Source organism: Phascolarctos cinereus, unplaced genomic scaffold (genome assembly GCF_003287225.1).
Source record: "Phascolarctos cinereus isolate Bilbo 61053 unplaced genomic scaffold, phaCin_HiC Scaffold_4;HRSCAF=312, whole genome shotgun sequence".
Taxonomy (NCBI): Eukaryota; Metazoa; Chordata; class Mammalia; order Diprotodontia; family Phascolarctidae; genus Phascolarctos; species Phascolarctos cinereus.
In genome coordinates this window covers 544,343,816-544,365,731 of record NW_027555847.1, presented here as the reverse complement: position 1 = coordinate 544,365,731, position 21,916 = coordinate 544,343,816, and the positions used below count along the sequence as shown (strand labels likewise).

The 21,916-nt window shown below is 35.2% G+C and overlaps 1 protein-coding gene across 7 annotated transcripts in view; it reads right to left on the bottom strand.

Annotated features, from left to right (window-relative positions):
* ATP9B (ATPase phospholipid transporting 9B) overlaps positions 1 to 21,916 on the bottom strand; it is a 460,772-nt gene that overhangs the window by 282,425 nt on the left and 156,431 nt on the right. For all 7 annotated transcript variants that reach the window (XM_020986912.2, XM_020986914.2, XM_020986916.2 and 4 more), the window contains one exon: positions 14,868 to 14,962. In XM_020986912.2, the coding sequence (XP_020842571.1) occupies positions 14,868 to 14,962 (95 nt within the window). The remainder of the gene's footprint in view (positions 1 to 14,867; positions 14,963 to 21,916) is intronic.

Below are 21,916 nucleotides of genomic sequence, written 5' to 3'. Positions count from 1 at the left end.
TTGCCATAACAAATTAAAGAAGCATACAATAAATACTGAATCACAAGTATTTAAATTAGAGATGGGATTACATAATTACATTTAAAATCAAACCAGCTTTTTTAATACCATCTGTGAAAATGCTAAAAGGGAATTATAATAATCCAAACATTCTAAAGATGTTAAATATAAGTTCTGGCACAGGTGACAAAAATTTTACAAAGTAAAACCATCTATGCTCAGTATGACAGCATAACCCTGGTACCAAATGTGACTGTTTTACCACAGTATAAGGCAAAATATTTCCAAGTACATAACTTATATAGATAAAGTCAAATAGAAAAATATCAGCTTTGTACTGGCCATACAAAGAAAGAGAAAAGACAGTTCCTTGCCCTCAAAAGAGCTCACAGTCTAATGTGTGTATTCATTGGCTTCCTGCTACTGACACTTTTTCTTCACCTGTTGCTACAGATAAGACCTCCTCTTTTGTGCAGCCTCTGTCCCAGTTGGAGAGGTGGCCTTATGATGCACTCATATCATTTTTAGAGTGTGGAGGTTCTTCCATCCACCCTGTGGAGCCACTACTTTTCTTCATAAGTGTCTTTCCCCAACCTGAACATGAGGATACTTAGCCTACCTGTGTTCACAGTCACATCTCAATGCAGATGTAGCCTGGGAAGCAAATTTTACCCCATTAATCAATAAAAACTTCCCCCATGTAGAAAGACATGAGGACTCAGTAGACTTGTGGAAAAGAGCATTTCTAGGGGAAAGTGACATCCACTGCTGACAGGAGGCATGGAGAAACCTAAGAAATAGTTCTGAGGATGCCTTAGAAGGGACCATAGTTCAATTTTATGGAACTGTGGTGGAGCTGACCCAATTCTTCTCTGATCTATGGATTGAACTAAGTGCAGTTTCTACAGCTAGATATTCCCCCTTTTGCTCCTGGCCTGGATCCAGGGGAGGGAATGAGGAAGTGGAGTTATAATAGATTAGACCTATTTTCAAATTGTGGACTGTAGGGTCTCCTGTTTTGTCACTTTGTTGCCTATCGTGGTCATATATCTCGGGTAAAATGTGTGTGCCCTTTGTCAGATGAATTTGAAATTCATGCCAGATTCTCAGGATCTAATTCATTCAGTAAACATTTATTTGGTGCCTGCTATGTGTCAGGCACTATGCTAAGGACTAGGGATACAAATAAGAAAAAGACAGTCCCTACCTTCAAGGAGCTTACAATCTAATGGGGGGAGACCTCTCCTACAACTTTTGTGAAGTTGACAAACCTCAGAGCTCTGAAGGCATCAAAAGAGAAAGACTTGCTAATGCTAGGTTAAGGTTTACACTAATATAGTCCATAAATGTCTAAAAATGATATGAGTGCATCATAAGGCCACCTCTCCAACTGGGACAGAGGCTGCACAAAAGAGGAGGTCTTATCTGTAGCAACAGGTGAAGAAAAAGTGTCAGTAGCAGGAAGCCAATGAATACACACATTAGACTGTGAGCTCTTTTGAGGGCAAGGAACTGTCTTTTCTCTTTCTTTGTTATGGCCAGTACTTACACAGGACCTGGCATACAGACACTGAATAAATGGTTTCTGACTTCCAGGTGCTTCAATCATGCATAAAGAAACATCAGAAGTACAGAGGGAGAAAAGTACACAAACCCAATTATATCCTTGGGATATTAAGAGAAGAGAAGAGGGATGCCTTAGATAAGCCTAAGCAGGATTAGTAACTCTCAGAGACAGCAGTTTTTGAAATTGGAAGTTGGTCCTGGGCAAAAAGGGAAACAAAAACTCTGATACAGGCTGCCCATGAAATAAGTCTAGCCATCTACAATGATAAAAAGGAGTGAAACATGAATATCAATCAGGTTATGGCAAAAACCTAGAAGGCCAACACACCAACCAAGTCCATCTACACACAGATAATAGGCAAGTACATGTGTGGACAGAGATAGAGAAAGAAAGAGGAAAAGATATGTACAAGAATCATACTAGATAAGAAGGCATGGAGGTTACAGTGCATATCATTCAGTCAATAAATATCTATTAAATGCCTACTATGAGTCAGGCACAGTGCGGTGAAAGAAGTATTTACATGGACAAAATCACAGTCCAGAGCAATGTCTATAGCAATCTTCCCACTGCTTCAGCCAGCCCACATTTGCCTCCAGTTTTGAGATGGAAACTAAGGTGACTAGGATGATAAGGGGCCTTAAAGCATCTTTTTTGGGTGAATCAGTTAAGACATGGGAGATGTTGTCTAGTTAACGAAGGTACCAGGGAACATGACCGATGTCTTGAAAGATCTGAAAAACTGTCACATGAAAGAAGTATCAGACTTAGTAATTTGGTACCAGTGAAAGAAATCTGGATTAATGGGGAATCAGACTTCAGTTCCACATAAAGAAATATTACAAAAAAATTAGAGCTATCAGGGGAAAAAAAGAAAGAAAAGGGAATGGAGCGTGGGAGTGAGGGGAGGGAGAAAAGGAGGAGAGGTGAACAAGAAATTAATTTCCTGACAATGGAAGTCTTTGAACAGAAACTAGGTGACAACATTTGTTAAGGTATTTTTAAAAAGAATTAGGTAGGATTTGGAATAGAAAACATTTTGATTCTGAGAGTATACAACACATATCTTATTCACAGTAGGATCAAGTTCTGCTTCTAGGATATTTAATAGTCCATATGAGAGAATTTACTGAAAAACAAGAAATAACGCCAGAAATGGCAAGATGCATAGGTATTATGGACTATATTAGTGCATCTACAACATCACCCTCCTGATGTCATTGGTCCTCTTTGAGAACTAAGGACAAACAACAAGTAACAGATCTTTTTAATTATCAAGGTATATATGCCAAAGAACCACACTGTGTCTATCCAATTCCTAACTATTCTTCAAGGCCCAAGACAAATAACAACTCTTCCATGAAGTCTTAAGGTGATAAATAAAAAAAGCCCTGAGGGCAGGTTGATTTTGGCCTGAGATTCTAAGGAATATTCATATAGGGCAAATAACAGACACTTGGATCTTATAGTAGCCCTTCTGGCTTTTGATACTTACTAATGGCCCAGCCCGGCACCGGTGATGGAGGAAGATTACAAAGCTGAGTACTGGTTGGATGACTCTATGAGTTCTGAATGTTTTAAAACAAGACTTTCAAGGAACCTAGAGATTTCTGGTTTAATGACGCAAGTAAAAATAAGACAATGAATATAACTGAAAAACTGAAGATTAGGTTGGAAGAGTTAGATTTCAGAGTGATCAATAGAATTTATGATTCCCCCTTTTCCCTGGGAGCTCTGCAAATTTTAGCTCTCTCCTTTCCTAGTTTCATTCTTGAAACTTTTGATTTTTCTTCTACTCTGCTAGTAGCATTCTCACCCTGGGATGTATGGGTATTCAAGGAGGACTAGTGCCTCTGGTGTCAGGGCTTGCAGAGCCATTTCTAGAACTGCTCATCCATTTTGGTAATCACCTGGCACTGAACTCTCACCTCTGGTTCCAAGAAACTGTAGCATGCATTTACACCCTTGTAAATCATGCAGCAGATGTGATGAACCAGGTTGAGGGTAATGGACAGGCCTCAAACCTGTTGGTGAGTAAAGAGGGTGTTTACCCCAAACATGTGAAAACTTCCCCCAGTGGAATAGGTGGATGGGAACAATTTGTTCCAATGGCCATGAAGGGGGGTGAAGTAGGTGTTGTGGAGCACTTAGGGTCTGGTCAGACATCAAAGACACCAAAGTCATCCAATGGATAACAGGCCATTTCCTGTCATCCTGACTTTTGTCTTGCCAATGGACTTTGATAACTCTGGAAAAGAGAGTGAGGCTGACGACACTGTGCAACTCTGTCTCAAAACCAATTCACACATGAGTCAAAACATCACCATGTGATATCACTAGTCCTCTTAAAAAATGAAGGCAAAACAGTAACAGTATTCTCACCCTGAAAGACGGTCTCTGCCTGTGTGGCCTTTTTTTATTTTTTGGGATACAGACATAGTAGTAGTATTACTGGGTCAAAGGGTATGTCCCTTGGACATAGTTCCAAACTGCTCTCCAGAATGGTTAGAAAAGTTTTCACAACTCCATCAACAATGCATTAGTGTCTCGATTTTCCCACATTCCCTCCAACACTGTCATTTTTCTTTTCTGTCATATTAGCCAATCTGATAGGCCTGAGGGTGGTTCCTCAGAGTTGTTTTCATTTGTATTTCTCTAATCAGTAGTGATTTAGAGTGTTTTTTCATGTGACTATTGATAGCTTTGATTTCTTCTTCTGAAAATTGCCTGTTCAAATCCTTTGACTATTTGCCAACTGGAGAAAGTATATTATATATATAAATTTGACTGTTTATATTTGGAAAATAAGACATTTATTAAATAAACTCACTATAAAATTTTTTCACAATTATGATTACTGTTTTTTTCCCTCCATCTATTTTCCGTTTATCCTACACTCTCCTTTCCTTTGTCCACCCTCAAATGTTTTGCTTCTGACTACTGCCTCCCCCAATCTATCCTCCCTTCCATCCCCTTTCTCTTATTCCCTTCTTGTTTTACTTTCTTGTAGGGTAAAGGAATTCTACACTCACCATAGCTGTGTTTTACTCCTTCTTTGAGCCAATTCCAATCAGAGCAAGGTTCAAGTGTTCCCTTCCTTTTTCCATTTGACCAATTCTACTTTTTAAGGAGCTATTCTCTAGAGTGAATTTTTGTGCCTCTTTTTACCATTTGGCCTAGTCTCTTTTTAAGGTGTTATTTTCTTCTATATTTTTTATGCCTCCTTTACCATGCCATTGACTCTTTTTCCATGATTTTCTTGGATAACTCTCATTTCTTTCCTCCATTTTCTTTCTACTTCTCTTATTTGATTATCAAAATTCTTTTTGAGCTCTTCCAAGAATACTTTTTAGGCCTGAGACCAATTTACATTTGTCTTTGAGGCTTTGGATGTAGCAGTTTTGACTTTGTTGCCTTCTTCTGTGATTGTATTTTGAGCTTCTCTGTCACACAGTAATTTTCTATGGTCAAGTTCTATTTTTTGTTGTTTGTACATTTTCCCAGTCTATTTAATGCTTACATCATTAAAACTTATTTTTAAAAATGAAACTGCTGTCACAAATAAGTATAGGCAAGCAAAACAAATTACTAAATTGGCCATATCAAAAAACAAAAATGTATGGTGCTGCTCTGAAACCTGAGTACATCACTTCTCTGTCAGGAGGTAGGTTCATCACTGATCCTCTGAATCATTCATCAAAGCTAAGTTTTTCGAAGTTGTTTGTCATTAAAATGTTATTACTATTGCATAAACTGTTCTCCCGACTTTGCTCACTTCACTATACGAGTTCATACAAGTCATCCAAAGCTTCTCACCCTTTTAAAAAACACAGTATTACTTTATTTTATTCAAATATCATAGTTTATTTGGCAACTCCCAATTGATGGGCACCCCTTTAGGATCAAGCTCTTTGGCATCACAAAAAGAACTCATCAAAATTTTTAATGTTGTTACCTTTTACTTCATTTCCATCATATTTTTCAGCCCTTCAATATTTTTTTGTGCTGCTTTATCTATTTCTCACAATTTCTTCTTCTTCTGAGAGATTCTCCTGAAAGTATTTAATTTCACTATCATTATAACCATTTTTATGTTTTAAATTCTGGATTTAGAATTCTAACTTCTGACCTAAATTCATTTCTACTGTCTTCTTTTGGGAATTTTATTTAGATTCTCAATCATTATGAAACTTCCTTTTGTTGCTCCATGATCTCTGGGGAGTCAACAGGATTCTGCTTTTCATCAAGTTATTGTTCCCTCATATTACATGTTCACTTTCACGGTGTAATTAACATTTTTTGGCTTCTCTTTGAGGTTTTGCCCATCTTTATTCTATTTTTAGAAGAGTTTTTACGGCTTTACTTACTTCTGTGCTACATCTGTATTCAGGCTTTTTCAGGCATCATTCATTCTACAGTTCTTTCCCTTCCTCTAGTATAGAGAGGCTACAAATTAGACTGCTCATGATTGCAACTCCTGCACATGAGGGAGTACCAGAGAAACACGGATGGAGTTCCTGCTCTCTGTGTACTCTCAGGAGAGAGATAACTGGCACCAGATGGGTTGTTGGTTCCCCACTCAATCTTTTCACCTAGCCTATGACTCTGAGCAAGGTCGCACGTGAAGACTATGTTTATCTCATTTTACTCCACCCTACCTGCCCCTTCCCCCACATTTTAAATGGATAGGGAAAATCAATATCTGACCATTCTTAAAGAATCAGAGGAGTTTACACAAAATCACTGCTATGGTGGATCTCCAGTCACAAGCCCATGAATTTATTCGTGATCAGTGACAGAGAGTTTTAGGTGTGGATGCTGAGTTAGTAAGCATTAATTAAAGTTCTGCAGATTTAAAAGGATTTAACCTTGTGTGGAGTAAAATCTTCTGCCTTCTCAGTTATAATATTAACTACCCAACATATAATCTCTTTCTTTTGAGGTTTACGGTATGAAGGTATTTGCAAAGTACAACTTCTGAAATCATGCTGATTGTTTCTTTTCAAAGTCATTCTCTTAAAGGTGTTTTCTAACTACTTATATACTGAAGTAAATCTTGATCGATTGCTAGATATTTCAAAATTGATCTTAATGTGAATTACCTTTCGATTATTTCCAATTTGATTTTGTTAGTGCTATATGTAAAGCTAGATAATTTAAGGAGCACTTTCTAATTCAGTTAGTCAATAGGTGCTTATTTATTGAGAATCTACTATTGTCAAGCCCAACCACTGGAATACAAATGAAGACAGTCACTAGTATCAAGGAGTTCATGGTCTAATGGAGGAGACAACATGCAAACAATTATGTATGTGCAAGATCTACAAAGGATAAGTTGGAAATGATCAAAAGAGGAAAGGTACTAAAATTAAGAGGGACTAGAAAAGGCTTCGTATAGAAGGTCAGTTTTTAGCTGGAACATGAAGGAAGCCAGAAGGCAGAGATGAGGAGTAAGAGCATTCTAGGCATATGGGACAGCCAGAGAAAATGCCTAGTGAGAAGACAGGGAGTGTCTTGTATGACGAATAGCAAAGAATTCAGTATCACTGGATGAAAAATTATGTGGCGGTTTATGAGAAGACTTAAAAGATATAGAATATGCAAATTACAAAAGATTTGAATGCCAAACAAAAGAAGTGATAAAGAACTTCTAGAATTTGTTGAGTAGAAGGACAACATGGTCAGATATGGGCATTTGGAATATCACTTTGATAGACAGTGGAGAACAGAATGAGTGGGGAGACTTGTAACAGAGACAGTAACCAGAAGGCTATTGCAATTGTCCAGCCAAGTGATAAGGGTCTATACCAGGGAGGTGACAGTTCAGAAAGAATATCAGTGATATTATAAAGGTAAAACTGACAGGCTTAGTAAACAAATTCAGTATGAGGGATGAAGAGGGGAAGTCAAGGACAACACTTCGGTTTTGAGCCTAGATCACTGAAGGGATGGTGGTTACCTTCAACAGTAATAGGGAAGTCAGGAAGATAGGAAGGTTTGGGGTGAAAGACAATGAGTTTAATTTTGGGAATTTAAGATGTCTATGGTACATCTTTGTTCATCCAATTGGCAGCTGAAGAAGTGAGAGTAGACATCAGCAAGAAGATTATAGTTTAATAAGTTGATTTGAGAGTCATCAGCATACAGATGATAACTGAAACCAAAGGAGATGATGAGATCACCAAGTGAAGAGAAGATAGCCCAGGATAGAGCCCTATGGGACATCCATGGTTAGCAGGCAGAACTGGGAAAGCAGATATCCTTGCTTTATCCTTTTTTATTGTGAAAGCTTCTAGTGTATCCCTATTGCATATGATGCTTAGTTCTGGTTTTAGATATTTTTATGATACTTTTTAAAAGTTCCTCTATGCTTATATTTTGCAGGGTTTTTCGCATAAATGAGTGTTGTACATTGTAAAAGGCTTTCTCTGCATTTACTGAGATAATGATTTGGCTGGGGATGCCTTTGTTCTTAATGATTAAATATTTAATTTTTTAACTTTTCCTAATATTGAACTATCCTTGAATCCACAGTATAAATTTAATTTGGTCATGATGAATTACTTCCTGGATGAATCTCAGCAGTCTAAGCAACAAGATATTTTTTACATTTTTGAATTTATATTCATTAATGATTTTGGTCTAGGGTTATACTTCTGTGCTTTATCCTTTCTTGGATTAGAAAGATTTTTTAAAAATTATTTATTTTTAGTTTTCAACATTCACTTCCATAAGATTTTGAGTTCTAAATTTTCTTCCCCTCCCTACCTTATCCATTCCCCAAGATGGTGTGCAATGTGATAGAGGCTCTATATATACATTCATATTAAACATATTTTCACATTAGTCATGCTGTAAAGAAGAATTAGAACCAATGGGAGCAACAAGAAAGAAGAAACAGACAAAAGAGAGAGAGAGAGAGAGAAAGCGAGAGAGAGACAGCAAACAGTATGCTTCAATCTGCATTCAGACCCCACAGTTCTTTTTCTGGATGTGGATTACATTTTCCATTATGAGTCTTTTGGAGCTGTCTTAGATCTTTGCATTGCTGAGAAGAGCCAAGTCTCTCAAAGTCAGTTATCACACAGTGTGGCTGTAACTGTGTACAATGTGGTCAAAGATATACGGAGTTTTATAGCCCTTTGGGTATAGTTCCAAATTGCTCTCCAGAATGGTTGGATCAGTTCACAACTTCACCAACAATGCATTAGTGTTCCAGTTTTCCCACATCTTCTCCAACATTTATCATTTTCCTGTTTTGTCACGTTAGCCAATCTGACAGGTGTGATGTGGTACCTCAGAGTTGTTTTGATTTGCATTTCTCTAATCAACAGTGATTTAAAGCATTTTTTCATATGACTATAGATAGCTTTAATTTCTTCATCTGAAAGCAGCCTTTGACCATTTCTCAATTGGGGAACAGATTAGAAGGGAAAGGAAAAAAGAATTTATATAGTGCCTACTTTGTGTCAGGCACTATGGTAAGTCTTTCTCCCCACCTCTCCCCAAAATATTATCATATTTAATCCTCAAAGCAACCCTACTAGGTAAGTGCTATTGTAATTTGAATTTTACAAATGAGGCAAACAAACCTAAAATGACTTGCCCAAGGTCACACAGCTAATAAGTATCTGAATTCAGATTTAAACTCAGAACTTACTGCACTTTTATCCACTATACCAGCAGCTGCCTCTAAGTATTAGGGCTATATTTATCTCATTACAACACTTAAATAAAATGCTTTATTTCTCAATTTTTGAGAATAATTTGAAGAGTACTGAAAGAATTTGACAGAATTCTCCTGTAAATCCAGTAGGACTAGGAGCAAGTTTGTTTTGGGGGGGGGTTTTTTGGAGGAGAATGGAAGGGAAAATTTCCTTTATAATTATTTCTATTACTTTTTCTCTGAATGGATTATTTATGATCTTGATTTGGTCTATCAATTTGGATATTTATACTTTTTGGAGGTTGTCACTTTTTTGTATTCTCAATTTTGGCAGCTTATAATTATGCAGAGTATATTTTGAAAATTCATTAGTTTATTTTGGTATTGTTAATTTCATCTTGGTTTTTGCTTTTTCCCATTTTCTACATCTTTTTAATTACATTGGCTGAATGTTTATCAATTTTATTAGTTTTTTCAAAGAACCGGTTTTTAAGTTTTATTCTTCATTTCTAGAATTTTTTTTCTTCTCTTGTACTTTTTGTGTTTACTTATGGTTTTTTAATTTTTAAAAATGCAAATTCAGTTCATGAATCCTCTTCTTTTCCATGTAGTTAACGTATATTTGTGGAGATATAATTTTCCCCCTGAGGACTACTTTAGTTGCATCCCATAAATTTTAGTATGTTTTTTTCATTATTAATATTTTATTTCACCTAATTCTTAATTACTTCTATGATTTGTTCCTTGACCTACTCATTATTTAGGATTTCATTGTTAAGTCTCCATTCAAATCTATGCTTTTTGTTTATGCTTGAATAAGCTACACACACACACACACACACACACACACACTGGGGGGGGGTGTGTGTGTATTTTTACTGTACTATGATCTATAAAGGATGTTTTTACTATTTCTGCTTCTTTTTTAAAAATTTATTTGCAAAATCTATGTGCCCTAATATATGGTCAGGCTTTGGTAAAGTTCCATTTGTATATGTATACTCTTTAGGAGTTACACTTAGTAGATATCCTAAGTTTTATAACTCTAGTTCCTCCAAGAATTTGTTCAATTCCATATTTCCTTTTCTGTTTATCTGGCTGTTAGATTTATACAAAATTGAGGTAAAGACACTGAAATCACTTGCCACTACTAGATTACTGACTATGTCTACAGTAATTCTAGCTTTTCCTTTATGAATTTAGATGCTAAGGAATTTGGAGAATATACATTTAATACTGATGTTGGTTTTTTGTCTATGGTTCCTTTCAACACAATGTAGTTTCCTAGTTTATCTCTTCGTAAGTTTTGGATGTCCTTTTGGCTTTGTTTGATAAGCATGATGGCAACTCTTGCTTTCTGTGGATTTAATTAAAGCACAGCAAATTTTTTCCAACCTCTCAATTTTACATTGTGTATGTCTTTGTATTTTAGGTATGTTTCTTCCAAGGAAAGGACTGTGAAGTTATGTTTTCTCATCCACTCTGTCATTTTTGTTTATTCTACTGGATTAATTCATTCATATTTGAAGGCAACTAGGTATGCACTGGCCAAAGCACTGGGTCTGGAGTTAAGAAGACCTGAGTTCAAATATAGCCTCACACTTAGTAGCTGTGAGACCTTGGGCAAGTCACTTAATTTCTATTTACCTCAGTTTCTTCTGCTATAACAATGGAGATAATAACAGCATATACCTTCCAAGGTTGCTGTCAGGATCAAATGAAACATTTCTTTAAAAAAGCTTAGCATAGCTCCTTATAAAGTACCTGGTACAAAGGAGGCACTATATACATGCTATTTCTTTGTTTCCCCATTCCTTTTTAAAGTTGTAAGTTAGGTCTGCATTCTCTATTTAACTCTAAGAACTGTTTTTGTTTCTTAAATAGAATTTCTACCTCACTCCCCATTTCTTCTGTAAACGCAATACTATGTCTCTTCAGTTATTTTAGCATAAACTACTTATAGGAAACTTTCCCCTGGCTCTCTTGCCCTCACACTTAGGCATCTTTCCATGTTTGTTAACTTTATTCCTTTCCTAGTTTAAGTTTTACTTCAATTATTAGTTCCTGCTTCTTTCTTCCTTTTATCTAGCTTACTAATTTTTCCTTTTTCCCCCCCTCAGTTAACCAGTTAAATAACATCCTCTGTCCTCTCCTTCTTCTTTACCTAGTTTTGTTTGTTAGTTTTAAATTTTCTTTTTTGTGCCTTTTTCTAAAAAAGATTTATTTCCCTCATTCTCTTCATTATGTGTATTCCCTTCTTGTCTATTCTAGACTTTTATTCTTTGATTAATACTTATTTATTCCTTCCTTACTCTATTAGTCACAGAATTAAAGCTTCTAAGTACCAAAGTGGGATTCCCTCTTCTAAACAGTTTCTATGTTACTGCCATGTAGATCGTGTCCCTGGTCCCTTACATCTTTTTTTAATACTTCTCTATCATATTGAGGAGCTGGCATTTCTTAAAGAAATAAGAAACAATTTTAAACAGAGGAATACTCAGTACTCATGGCTGGGCTATGCCAATGTGGTAGATGCAGTAAAGTGCTGGGCAATGTAGTGGCGAAGACCTGAGTTCAAATATAACCTTGGGGGGCAGCTAGGTGGAGCAGTGGATAGAGCACTGACCCTGGAGTCAGGAGGACCTGAGTTCAAATCCGACCTCAGACACATAACACTTACTAGCTGTACGACTCTGGGCAAGTCACTTAACGCCAACTGTCTCACCAAAAACAAAACAAAAAAACAAGCATAGCCTTAAATACTTGCAAGTTGTGTGACCTGGCCAAGTTCTTCCCCAGCCCCAAGCTTTGGTTTCCTCATCTGTAAAATGAAGACAATAATAGTACTTACCTCCCAAGATTAAGGATAAAATACTACTTGTAAAGAAACCTGTAAATCTTAAAATGCCATATAAATTCTAGCTATTACTATAATCTAAAATGATAATTCTACCAAAAGTAATTTACAGTTTTACATTTAGCCCAATTAAATTATCAAAGGGATACATTATAGAATATGAAAAAATAAGATGCACTTGAAATAATAAAAGACCTAGAATATTAAGGGAAATAGTGAAAAAGAGGTAGATATGAAGGAGAATAGCCCCTTCCAGAACTCAAATTATATTACAAAGCAGCAGTAATGAAAACTATCTGGAATTGGTTAAAAAGTAGAAGTGGATCAATTGAACAGACTAGACAAGAGAAAAATCAGAAACTATGCAACTCAATAATCCAGTGTCCAAGAAATCAGAAAAACATAAATTACTTATGTTAAAACTCCCAATTTAATAAAAACTGCTGGGAAACTTGAAAAGCAGTTTGGCAAATTTAGGCTTAGACTAACACTATTCAACTTATTCTGTAATACATTCAAAATGGATAAGACACCTTGATATTAAAAATACTATTAAAAACAGAAGAGAAAAAAAACATATACCTTTCAAAACTATGAGTAAAAGATATGTTCCTGATCAAACAAGGGATATAATCAATTATAAAACAGATTATCCTTGATTCCATGAAACTGAAAAGCTCCTGCAGAATCAAAATTTAATGTACCTAAGATAAAAAGGGAAATGGTTAAATGGGGAAAAATACCTTTCTATCAAATTTCTGATTAGGGTTTAGTATCCGAGATATGTTGTAAATGATTAAAAGATATATATATACACATGCGTATGTGCATATACACACATATTTGTTTATGTATAAATCATCATATAGTATATTAATGTCTATATTTAACATTGTTTTGTGCTTATATAAATTATGTGTTAATATAATATATAATTGTACACATTATACATAGCCAAGTAAATTATATGTACATAAAAACCAAAAGCCCCACTCCTTGATAAATAGTCCAAGGATATAAACACACAGTTCTCAAAAGAACTGCAAACTCTACGAAAGGATGTTCCAAATCACTAATAAGAGAAATGCAAATCAAAATAACAGTGAGGATTCTTCTCGTACCCTAACTGGCAGAGAGACAAAGATGGAGATAATTTTAGATTAAATAACGTAACTAAATGAGACAACCTCAGGTCATTCAATAGTTAACAAAATGAAATTTACTTTGAAAAAGGAGAAAGATATTTATCAGTGATTGGCACTGGGCAAACACCTCAAGTTGATCAGGTAAGCGAAGCTCCCTTGCCTGAATTGTCCACATCATTTTCTAACAGTCAAGCAACTGAGAGCTCCTTGCAGTTACTTTGTATTCAAGCACCCAGGAAGTGATATCACTGGCCAGAGCCTTTAGTCACCTGAAACAATTAAGTCTTCAGGATCATTTCAATACTTTTTAGGGCAAAACTAGTTCAACTCATATACAAGAAGAAGTTAGAACAGTGCTCCTATCCTAGGTACCAATCTTGAAAATCATTTAATCCCAAAAGCTTCAGTTGCAAATGTAGAAATAATTTAGAGGAAAATAAAGTGACTTCACCAAGGTCACCCAGTTAGTTTGTGCCAGAGCTAGGAAGAGAAACCAAGTGTTCAGATTTGATTGAGTACTCCTCTTCACAAGGGAGCCTTAGTATAATCAGGTCAAGAAGGACAGGAGCCCACCATGGTGTCACAGCAATGAAAAAATACATACTTCTATATTTACTGCATAACTTTTCCTCTAATAAAATAAATTTTTGATTAATTACATAAGTAACTCAAATAACTCATTATTAAAGAAATGATTACACATTACCAAAGATAAATGACCTGAAAAGAAGTTAGGCCAGTAATGAAAGGACAAATGATAAGCAAATAGCATTCCTCAGCTCCATCAGAAAGTACATAACATCAAGCAATCAAGAGAAAGGTCCACAGTATACTGGGTGAACCTCTTGTGGATGATTTACAAGAAGACATACAAAAGTCACAATAGATGAGAAGACATGGATGGAAAACTTCTGGATGACATGACCAACAAAAGAGGAGAGTATTAGATATTTTCTCCGATCACTACTAACTCTCAAAACTTTCCAAAGAGGAATTATGTGCCAGAGATAAAGCAATTACAACTGTCTCCACAGAGCAAGAACCTAACTCCAAACAACATAGAAAACCCTTGTCTTTTGAAAGTGAACTGTTCTAGAGAGTCTTGTAAATAACGTAATTACTAAACATTCTCTCTAAACACTATTCCCACTCTATACTACAGATACAAAGGAAACGCTACAGTGGAAAAACTAGATAGGGGGAAAAAAAGAAGATTGGGAGATAAAAAAATATGAAAAATGAGAAATGAGAGAGAATTGGGCAGGGAAACATTAGACTGAACTAGAAGAATTAAGATTTTTAAAATGGCCATAAATGAGGAAAATTGGTCTTTGCTGTGGAATAGCACTGTATTAAACCATTAAGTGATACTCACAAGAGAAATCCCAAATTAAGAACTCTGATAATGGAAAAATAATGATAACAATAATATAAAGAAAGAATCTGTGTTGCCTTAAACCAATGTTTACACAGAAATGCAAATAATACACTAACTTTATTCCAAATGATACAAAATTAGGGAAACGAGTTATTTAAATATGTCCTAAATACTTGATATACAGGTATATATCAACATTTACCACATGAATTACATAACACTATGAAATTATTTTTAATAACTATGATGCTTACCCCCAAAGCTGGCAATCTCTGTGTGCAACTCACTGCAACTTTTAGTTTCCAGTCTGTTTCACCATCTAGCTGGTCAGTTCTAATGAAACATGAACCTTAAAAATAAAGAAAAAAGTTTATCACATTAGAGAATTTAAGTCTTTTAGAAGATAAATTCCATGTGTATATACTTCAAAAATGCAATATCCTTGAAACTACACAGTTACCACATCAATACTCTTAATTATTGGAATTCTTAAACAAGATATTAAGATAAAAAATTTTAAAATGTATCCAAATAAATGCCCACATAGATAAGAAATTTATGCAGTGACATTATATCTGAATCTGAACTTTTATGTATTACTCTATACCTGAAATTCTATCTCTTCTAAGAAAAATTTTCTTGTTAATTTCTACCTATTCCAAATTAATCTGGAGAAGAAAAATGTTCTTATTTTAAAAAACTGAATTCCTTCTAAGTGTTCCTTTCCAAAAATCTATAAAGAATAAGTGACCAAGGTGTTAAGCAACAAAATGTGAAATTATAACTAAATTTAAGTAATCCCAATATCTCAAAATAGTGTTAATGGATCACTATCCCTCTTATTTCTATATAGCCAAATCTTTAAAATTAGAAACTTGTATTCTACATGAACAGTATGTATCCAAAACTATATAAATAAACTCCCAAACTCTAAATTTCAGTTCTTTTATTAGGAGCTAACAAAGTTGTCTGACAATGGGGGGTAAGGGGGAAGGAAGGACAGTATCAGTTACTAAAAAAGAAATATATTCATTGGCAAAGGGATTTCTTTTTATGGTTTCAGACATTTACAAAGACAACTGGCAAAAGGGCACCAATGAGATAAGACAAAATTAAAAGTTATAGAATTACAGGACATACATTGACAACGTGGCCAGAAAATACAGTGTTTAGGTGCCCAGGTCAAGAATGTGGTATCACAAAGTATGGGTGGACCTTGACACAAGTAACATCTAACAGTGCAAGCAATGTCTTATTCATTAATATCTGTACATTTAGCAGCTCAGTAGGCTAAGTGCTTAGAAAAACATAGAGAAGAGATAAGCTCCTGACATATAACTGACCCAAAGGTGGCACTTTCACAAACTACAATTCCCAAAAAAAGCTGGTGTCTGCTCAGTAACTGTATTTCTATACAATATAAATCAAACATTATTTCTAAGCCTCTGAAAAATTTGTTATAATCCATATGAAAACATAAAACTATCTTAAAATCTCTAAAACAAAAATAAAATGCTAGAAAAAATGAATTTGTATTTTTCCTGTTACACTAACAGAAACAAAATCTGAATTCAAATATTTGATCTTTGAATCCTTAGAATAAAAGTAGAAATACAATAAAAACTGATGAATAATAAATATTACACCAAAGAACGCCACACAAATAAATGTTTCAATCTCTGGCATAGATTACAGGCTACTTTCAATCATACTTTTCTTATACAAGACATTTTATGTTTCTCTTTACCTTTTCCTGTCAATGTTTGCTCTCATCCATCAATTTCATTTAGAATTATACTACAGATCAATGCAGTTCAAGACCAGTTGGCTCATGTGAATGGTTGACTGCACATATATTCATTTAATAGAGCTCACACTATGACACGTATTGGCCAGCTGCATTTCCTCTCCACTTCAGCAGTTAATTTCATCGATAACTTATCTCATAGACTTTTTCCTTTTATCCAGAAAGACTTCTTTGTGCTAAGTCAGCATTAACTAGTAATTACTACACCAAAACTGAAACAGTAAATAAAACATCTCCCCTTATTTTGAAATAATTCTTTGTTGGTATTGAAACCATAATTTCAAATGTCCTGTGTAATATTAGGTTTAAAAACTGTATTACTAGGGCATAAGAATATAGGATTATTTAATAACAATTATAGATGGATACAAAATAAGTAAATAGGAAATTGTATAATTTATAACTGTTTATAAGAATGGACCACATTCATTAAGTATGAGAGCAGTGTCCAGCAACCATCAAACAAATAAAGTCTCTAAAATTATAAATTAGTTATGCAAAAAAATCCTATAGAAATAATGCTATAAATGACATATAGGTTCCCAGGTAAGCACACAAAACCCTATTTAACCCATAATGTGGGTGAAATACTCTACCTATGAACTAATGTAATAAAAAAATTGTCAAATATCAATAAAAACACTAAAACTGGATAAAAATAGTTATATTATTTATCTTTAAAGTTATTTTTTCTATCAAGAGAATGACAACTTAGATATATATATATATATAAAAATTGGTAGAAATTCTTGTAGAAAGACATATTAAGGGTACTTCTTGGGTATTAAAAATTATGTAACTGATTATTTACTATATCTAATTTCAATTCAAATTTTATAGCTTTCTTTTCCTTGATCAGCCTCTCTAACCTATAGCATTCTCACAATACTTGTGGTATCTACCTAACAGTAGTTGTAAGAACCAATTAATATATGTAAAGCACATTATAAATCTTAAAGCATTATGTAACTGTAACGTTATTGTTATTCCCAGACTATAATCCCCTGGTTAAAGATGTTTTCTTCTTCCTAAATCTTCCTCAGCATTTTGTCTGGATTGCTCATAACACACCTTATATGACACTGATTTGTATAAACATTGTTTTTTCATCTCTGTAACCCCAGATCCTAACACAGTGATTTATACATTGCAGTCAATTCAAGTCAATGCTTATTAAAAGCCTACCATGTGCAAGGCACTGTGCTAAGTGTTGAGGATACAGAGAAAAACCACAAATAGTCCCCACTGTCAAGAAGTTTACGTTCTTCTGGGGGAATATAACATGCATAGACAAGTTCTTAGTAATTTCAGTAGGGAAAAAGTACTAACAACAAAAGGTGGGAGGCACTGCATGTAAGGGAAATGCACGAAGGCAGTGACACCTGGGTTGAACCATAAAGGAAGCCAGGGATATCTAAGTGGTGGAAGGGAAGTATATTTCATGCATGGGGAACAAGCTGTTCAAAGGCAGCGAAGCAAGAAGTGCTCTACTGAGCCGAAGGAAGAGCTAGCATGCCAGTTTGGCTGGAATTTAGAACCCATAAAGAGAAACCACTGCACTGCATGCTAGTCTTCTGGCCAGTGCCTTTCTTCTCACATGGCCTTTCTTGCCTATATAGAGATAGGTGGCAGAAGCAGGATGAAATGTTGTCTATCTCCTGACCTAGCCAGCCTTCAGGGAAAGAAGATAAAACAACCATAAACCTCACCATCCTATTAGCTCTCCTCACTGATAATCTCCCAAAAGGTTTCTAATACTCTAAAACAGGGGTAGGGAACCCTCAGCCTTAAGGCCACATGTGGCCTTCTAGGTCCTTAAGTGCAGCCTTCTGATTGAATCCAAATTTTATAAAACAAATCCTTTTATTTTTATTAATATATTTTTGTTCATCTTTCATATTTTTATTTTATCTTTAAAATGAACATATTAAAATACCAAAGAAGAAAATAAATTTCAACAAAATAATCCTCCCAGATTGACTGGCACAGTTAAAACATCAGTAAGCCATAAAGGCTAGATTGACAGCTGCTATGCTTATTATTCAGTTATAACTTCCCCCACCTGACTGGCACCACTACCTCATGAGGCTGGTTAGCAAGAGTTTATGCGGGTCAAGTACACCAGTCTGTATCAGCTTTTGACAGCAGTGCACTGTGTTTCTGTTTGAAGTAGAATTTGTAAATAGTCACACAGCTCAACAATATTTTTTTAATTCTGTCTGCTTACCAGCCCATCATGTCAAAGAAGACCAAGAGACCACTGAAGGAAGAAAACAGATTTTGTAATGAGGACTGGGAATTGCAACATTATCTTGTTTCAGCTAAAGATAAGCTGATTTGCTTGCCTTGTGATACTGCAAAATCAACAGTAAAGAAATTCAATGTTCATCAGCACTACAACACTTAAAAGGACCACAAGTATTTTAAATTAGAGGGAGAAGCACAAAATGTTGTATTGCAGAAATTAAAAAATGAAAAGCAAAAGAAAAGACAATTCTTTCAAGAAGCAATAAGACCTGGAAATAATGCCACTGAAACAACTTATAAAGTAGCTTACATACTGGGAAAAAAGGAAAGCCATTCAGTGATGTAGAAATTGTGAAAGAATGCACTGTCAAAGTTGTAGAATGCTTAGACCCCAATAACATTTCAAAGTACAAACCAACTGCTTCTTTCAAGAAGAACCATAACTGATCAGCAGTTCAACTTAACAGAACCACTTCATGCAATACTTCAAAAGGAAAATATATATTATTCAATCACTTTGGATGAATCAACTGGTACTACTGACTTGGCACAGGTTTTATACTTCATTCGGGTCATAACAGAAGATTTTCTTTGCTACAAAGAGTTACTTTGATTTGGGCACTCTTGTGCACAGAACACAGGGAATAGATATCTTCAACTTTCAAGGTAAATGTAATGAAGTTGGACTGAATTTGGTAAATTTAGTGAGTAGACAGTCCACCTTCCACGACAGAAAAACATAAAGGGTTAATTGAACAGATTAAAAAAAGCATTAACAGTTCCAGATGCTCTCATTTCTTTTCATTGTATCTTGCATCAGCAAAATCTTTGTGCTAAAGTTACCACTTTAAGTGACACTTTGCAATAAATTATAAATATTATTAACAATATTCATGCAAATTCAACATGGTGTCATCAGTTTTGTAATATGCTAAAGCTTAATGATAAGATACTCAGTGTGGATTTGCTGTATCACTCTAAAGTGTGTTGGCTATTACAGGGATAAGTGTTAACCAAAATTTTATCTGAGAACAGATAATCAAATTTTATGAAGAACAGAATCAGCAATGTGAATTATTGAAAGAAGATTTCTATAGGAATGCTGCACTTCTGTGTGATGTCATGTCAAATCAAAACGACTTGAATATTTCTTTGCAGGGTAAAATTAAGTCTATATATGATATGTGGCAAAAAACCCAAACATTGCAAAAAAAAAATCTTTTTTTAAAACGCTTCTTCAAAAGGAAATTTCAGATGAACATTTTCCCAGTTAGCAAAAGTCACTGATAAGCAGGATGATATATACAAATCATCTGAAGAATACACAGCTGTCACAGACCTATTAATTGGAGAATACAATGAAAGGTTCACTGACTGAGAATTATGACATCATACTCAAATTAGTATTTCAGCCTTTCCTAGCTGACATCACCAAGGCACCCAAAGAACTACAGATGTAATTGACTGAGCTCTCAGTAGATGACATTTTAAAGTCATTGTTTGATGCGAAGAAGATCGAATTGAAATATGGAAAAATGCAGTAGAATATCCATGCCTTCAGCAACATGCCCCAAAAATGCTTTCTTGTTTTTCAACCGCTCATTGCTGCAAATCTACATTTTTCTATCCAACCCAAATCAAGACACCCTTAAGGTCATAAATGACTGATACCCATCTGGAAGATCAACTGAAACTGAGGCCCTCCATGCTGCAACCAAATATTAAAATACTTTCCAACAAAAAGCAGACACAACAAAGCCATTTAAAGCATTAGTTAACTTTAAAATTAACAAAGCTTTCATTTTTAAAAATATACATACTACATAGTAATTAGATTTTTACAAAATAATGTACATTTTAAAGTATATCTAATTGAAGTTTCTTGAATGTGGCCTTCTTTGATTACAGCTAAATATTAAGGCAGCCTTCCAAAATAAAAAGATTCCCCACTCCTACTCTAAGAGGGAAAACACCTCATGATGCTGATAGTCACATGAAGTCATTCTTCAACGAATAAGGAACTCCCATCAAGTCATATCCTGCTCATCCCAGAGATTCTGGACCTCTGGCCATCATTATTTAAACCTCATCTGCCATATCCCCACTGCTTACTTTCTTATCCCATCGTCTTCAAACTAATCATTCTAATGCCTTGAGGTCTACTTACCTCTAGGACAATCTTCTTTCCTCATTAACTTCAGTGCCTGGCTCACAATCTTTCCTCCCCAACTCCTACTGTCATGTAGAGGAACTTCCACTTACAAAATGATACTCAAATATCGTAACCTTCCAAGTCCTCAATTTACTCATTTCCCATGACCCACATGGTCAATCCACGTGAGCTACTCATAGACACAGTCATACCCTTGATCTAGCCATCACTGAAAAATGAAAACTTTCCAAGTTCAAGAACTCTGAAATTCCCTTATCTTACAGCTAATAGCATCTGATTAGTGCTTTAGGGTTTGCAAAGTATATTATCTCATTTTATCCTCACAACAACCCTGGGGGGTAAGTGCTATTATTATCCCCATTTTATAGATGAAGAGAATGAGGAAGACAGATATTGAGTGCTTTACCCAGGGTCACACAGCAAGTAAATGTCTGAGGTTTCATTTGAACTCTGGTCTTCCTGAATCCAGGTCTAGCACTTTATATATTGTACCACGTAGCTACTACCTCTAATCACAATCTCTTGTACTCCACCCCACCTGCCTTGTAACTCCTAACCATACTCTTCATACTCAATGTAACTGCCAGGCCCTTGAAGTGTTAGTTCTTTCCCAGGGCATCACTTCTACAATGTCTACACACTTCCTCTTTTTTTCATCTTGAGTCCTTGGTTAACCACTTCAACTCTTTATTGTTCTCTCCTGTCCCTTGCCTTACTTTTATCCTACTGATCATCTTGGCCTATCAAGACTCAGACATGGATTGCTCCCACCATCCAATACCTTCACTCCAAGTCATAAACTAGGTTTACATAAATTAACTGGGCCTTCTCTACAGAAAGACAAGTCTCCCTGATTCACCATCTCATTCATCAAAGCCACTCTTCCAAACCCTTTTCTCCTTCCTCAGATTTCATATAGTTCCCTGCCTGCTTGACCAAGAACTCTGCCTTGTATTTAGATGAATACAATGTATAAATATACATATATGTATATGTATATAAATAAAGTCAATTTGCCAAGGGCTCCCTCTTATCCTTTCTCATCTCACATATATGTCTTCTACTAGTATTTCCTC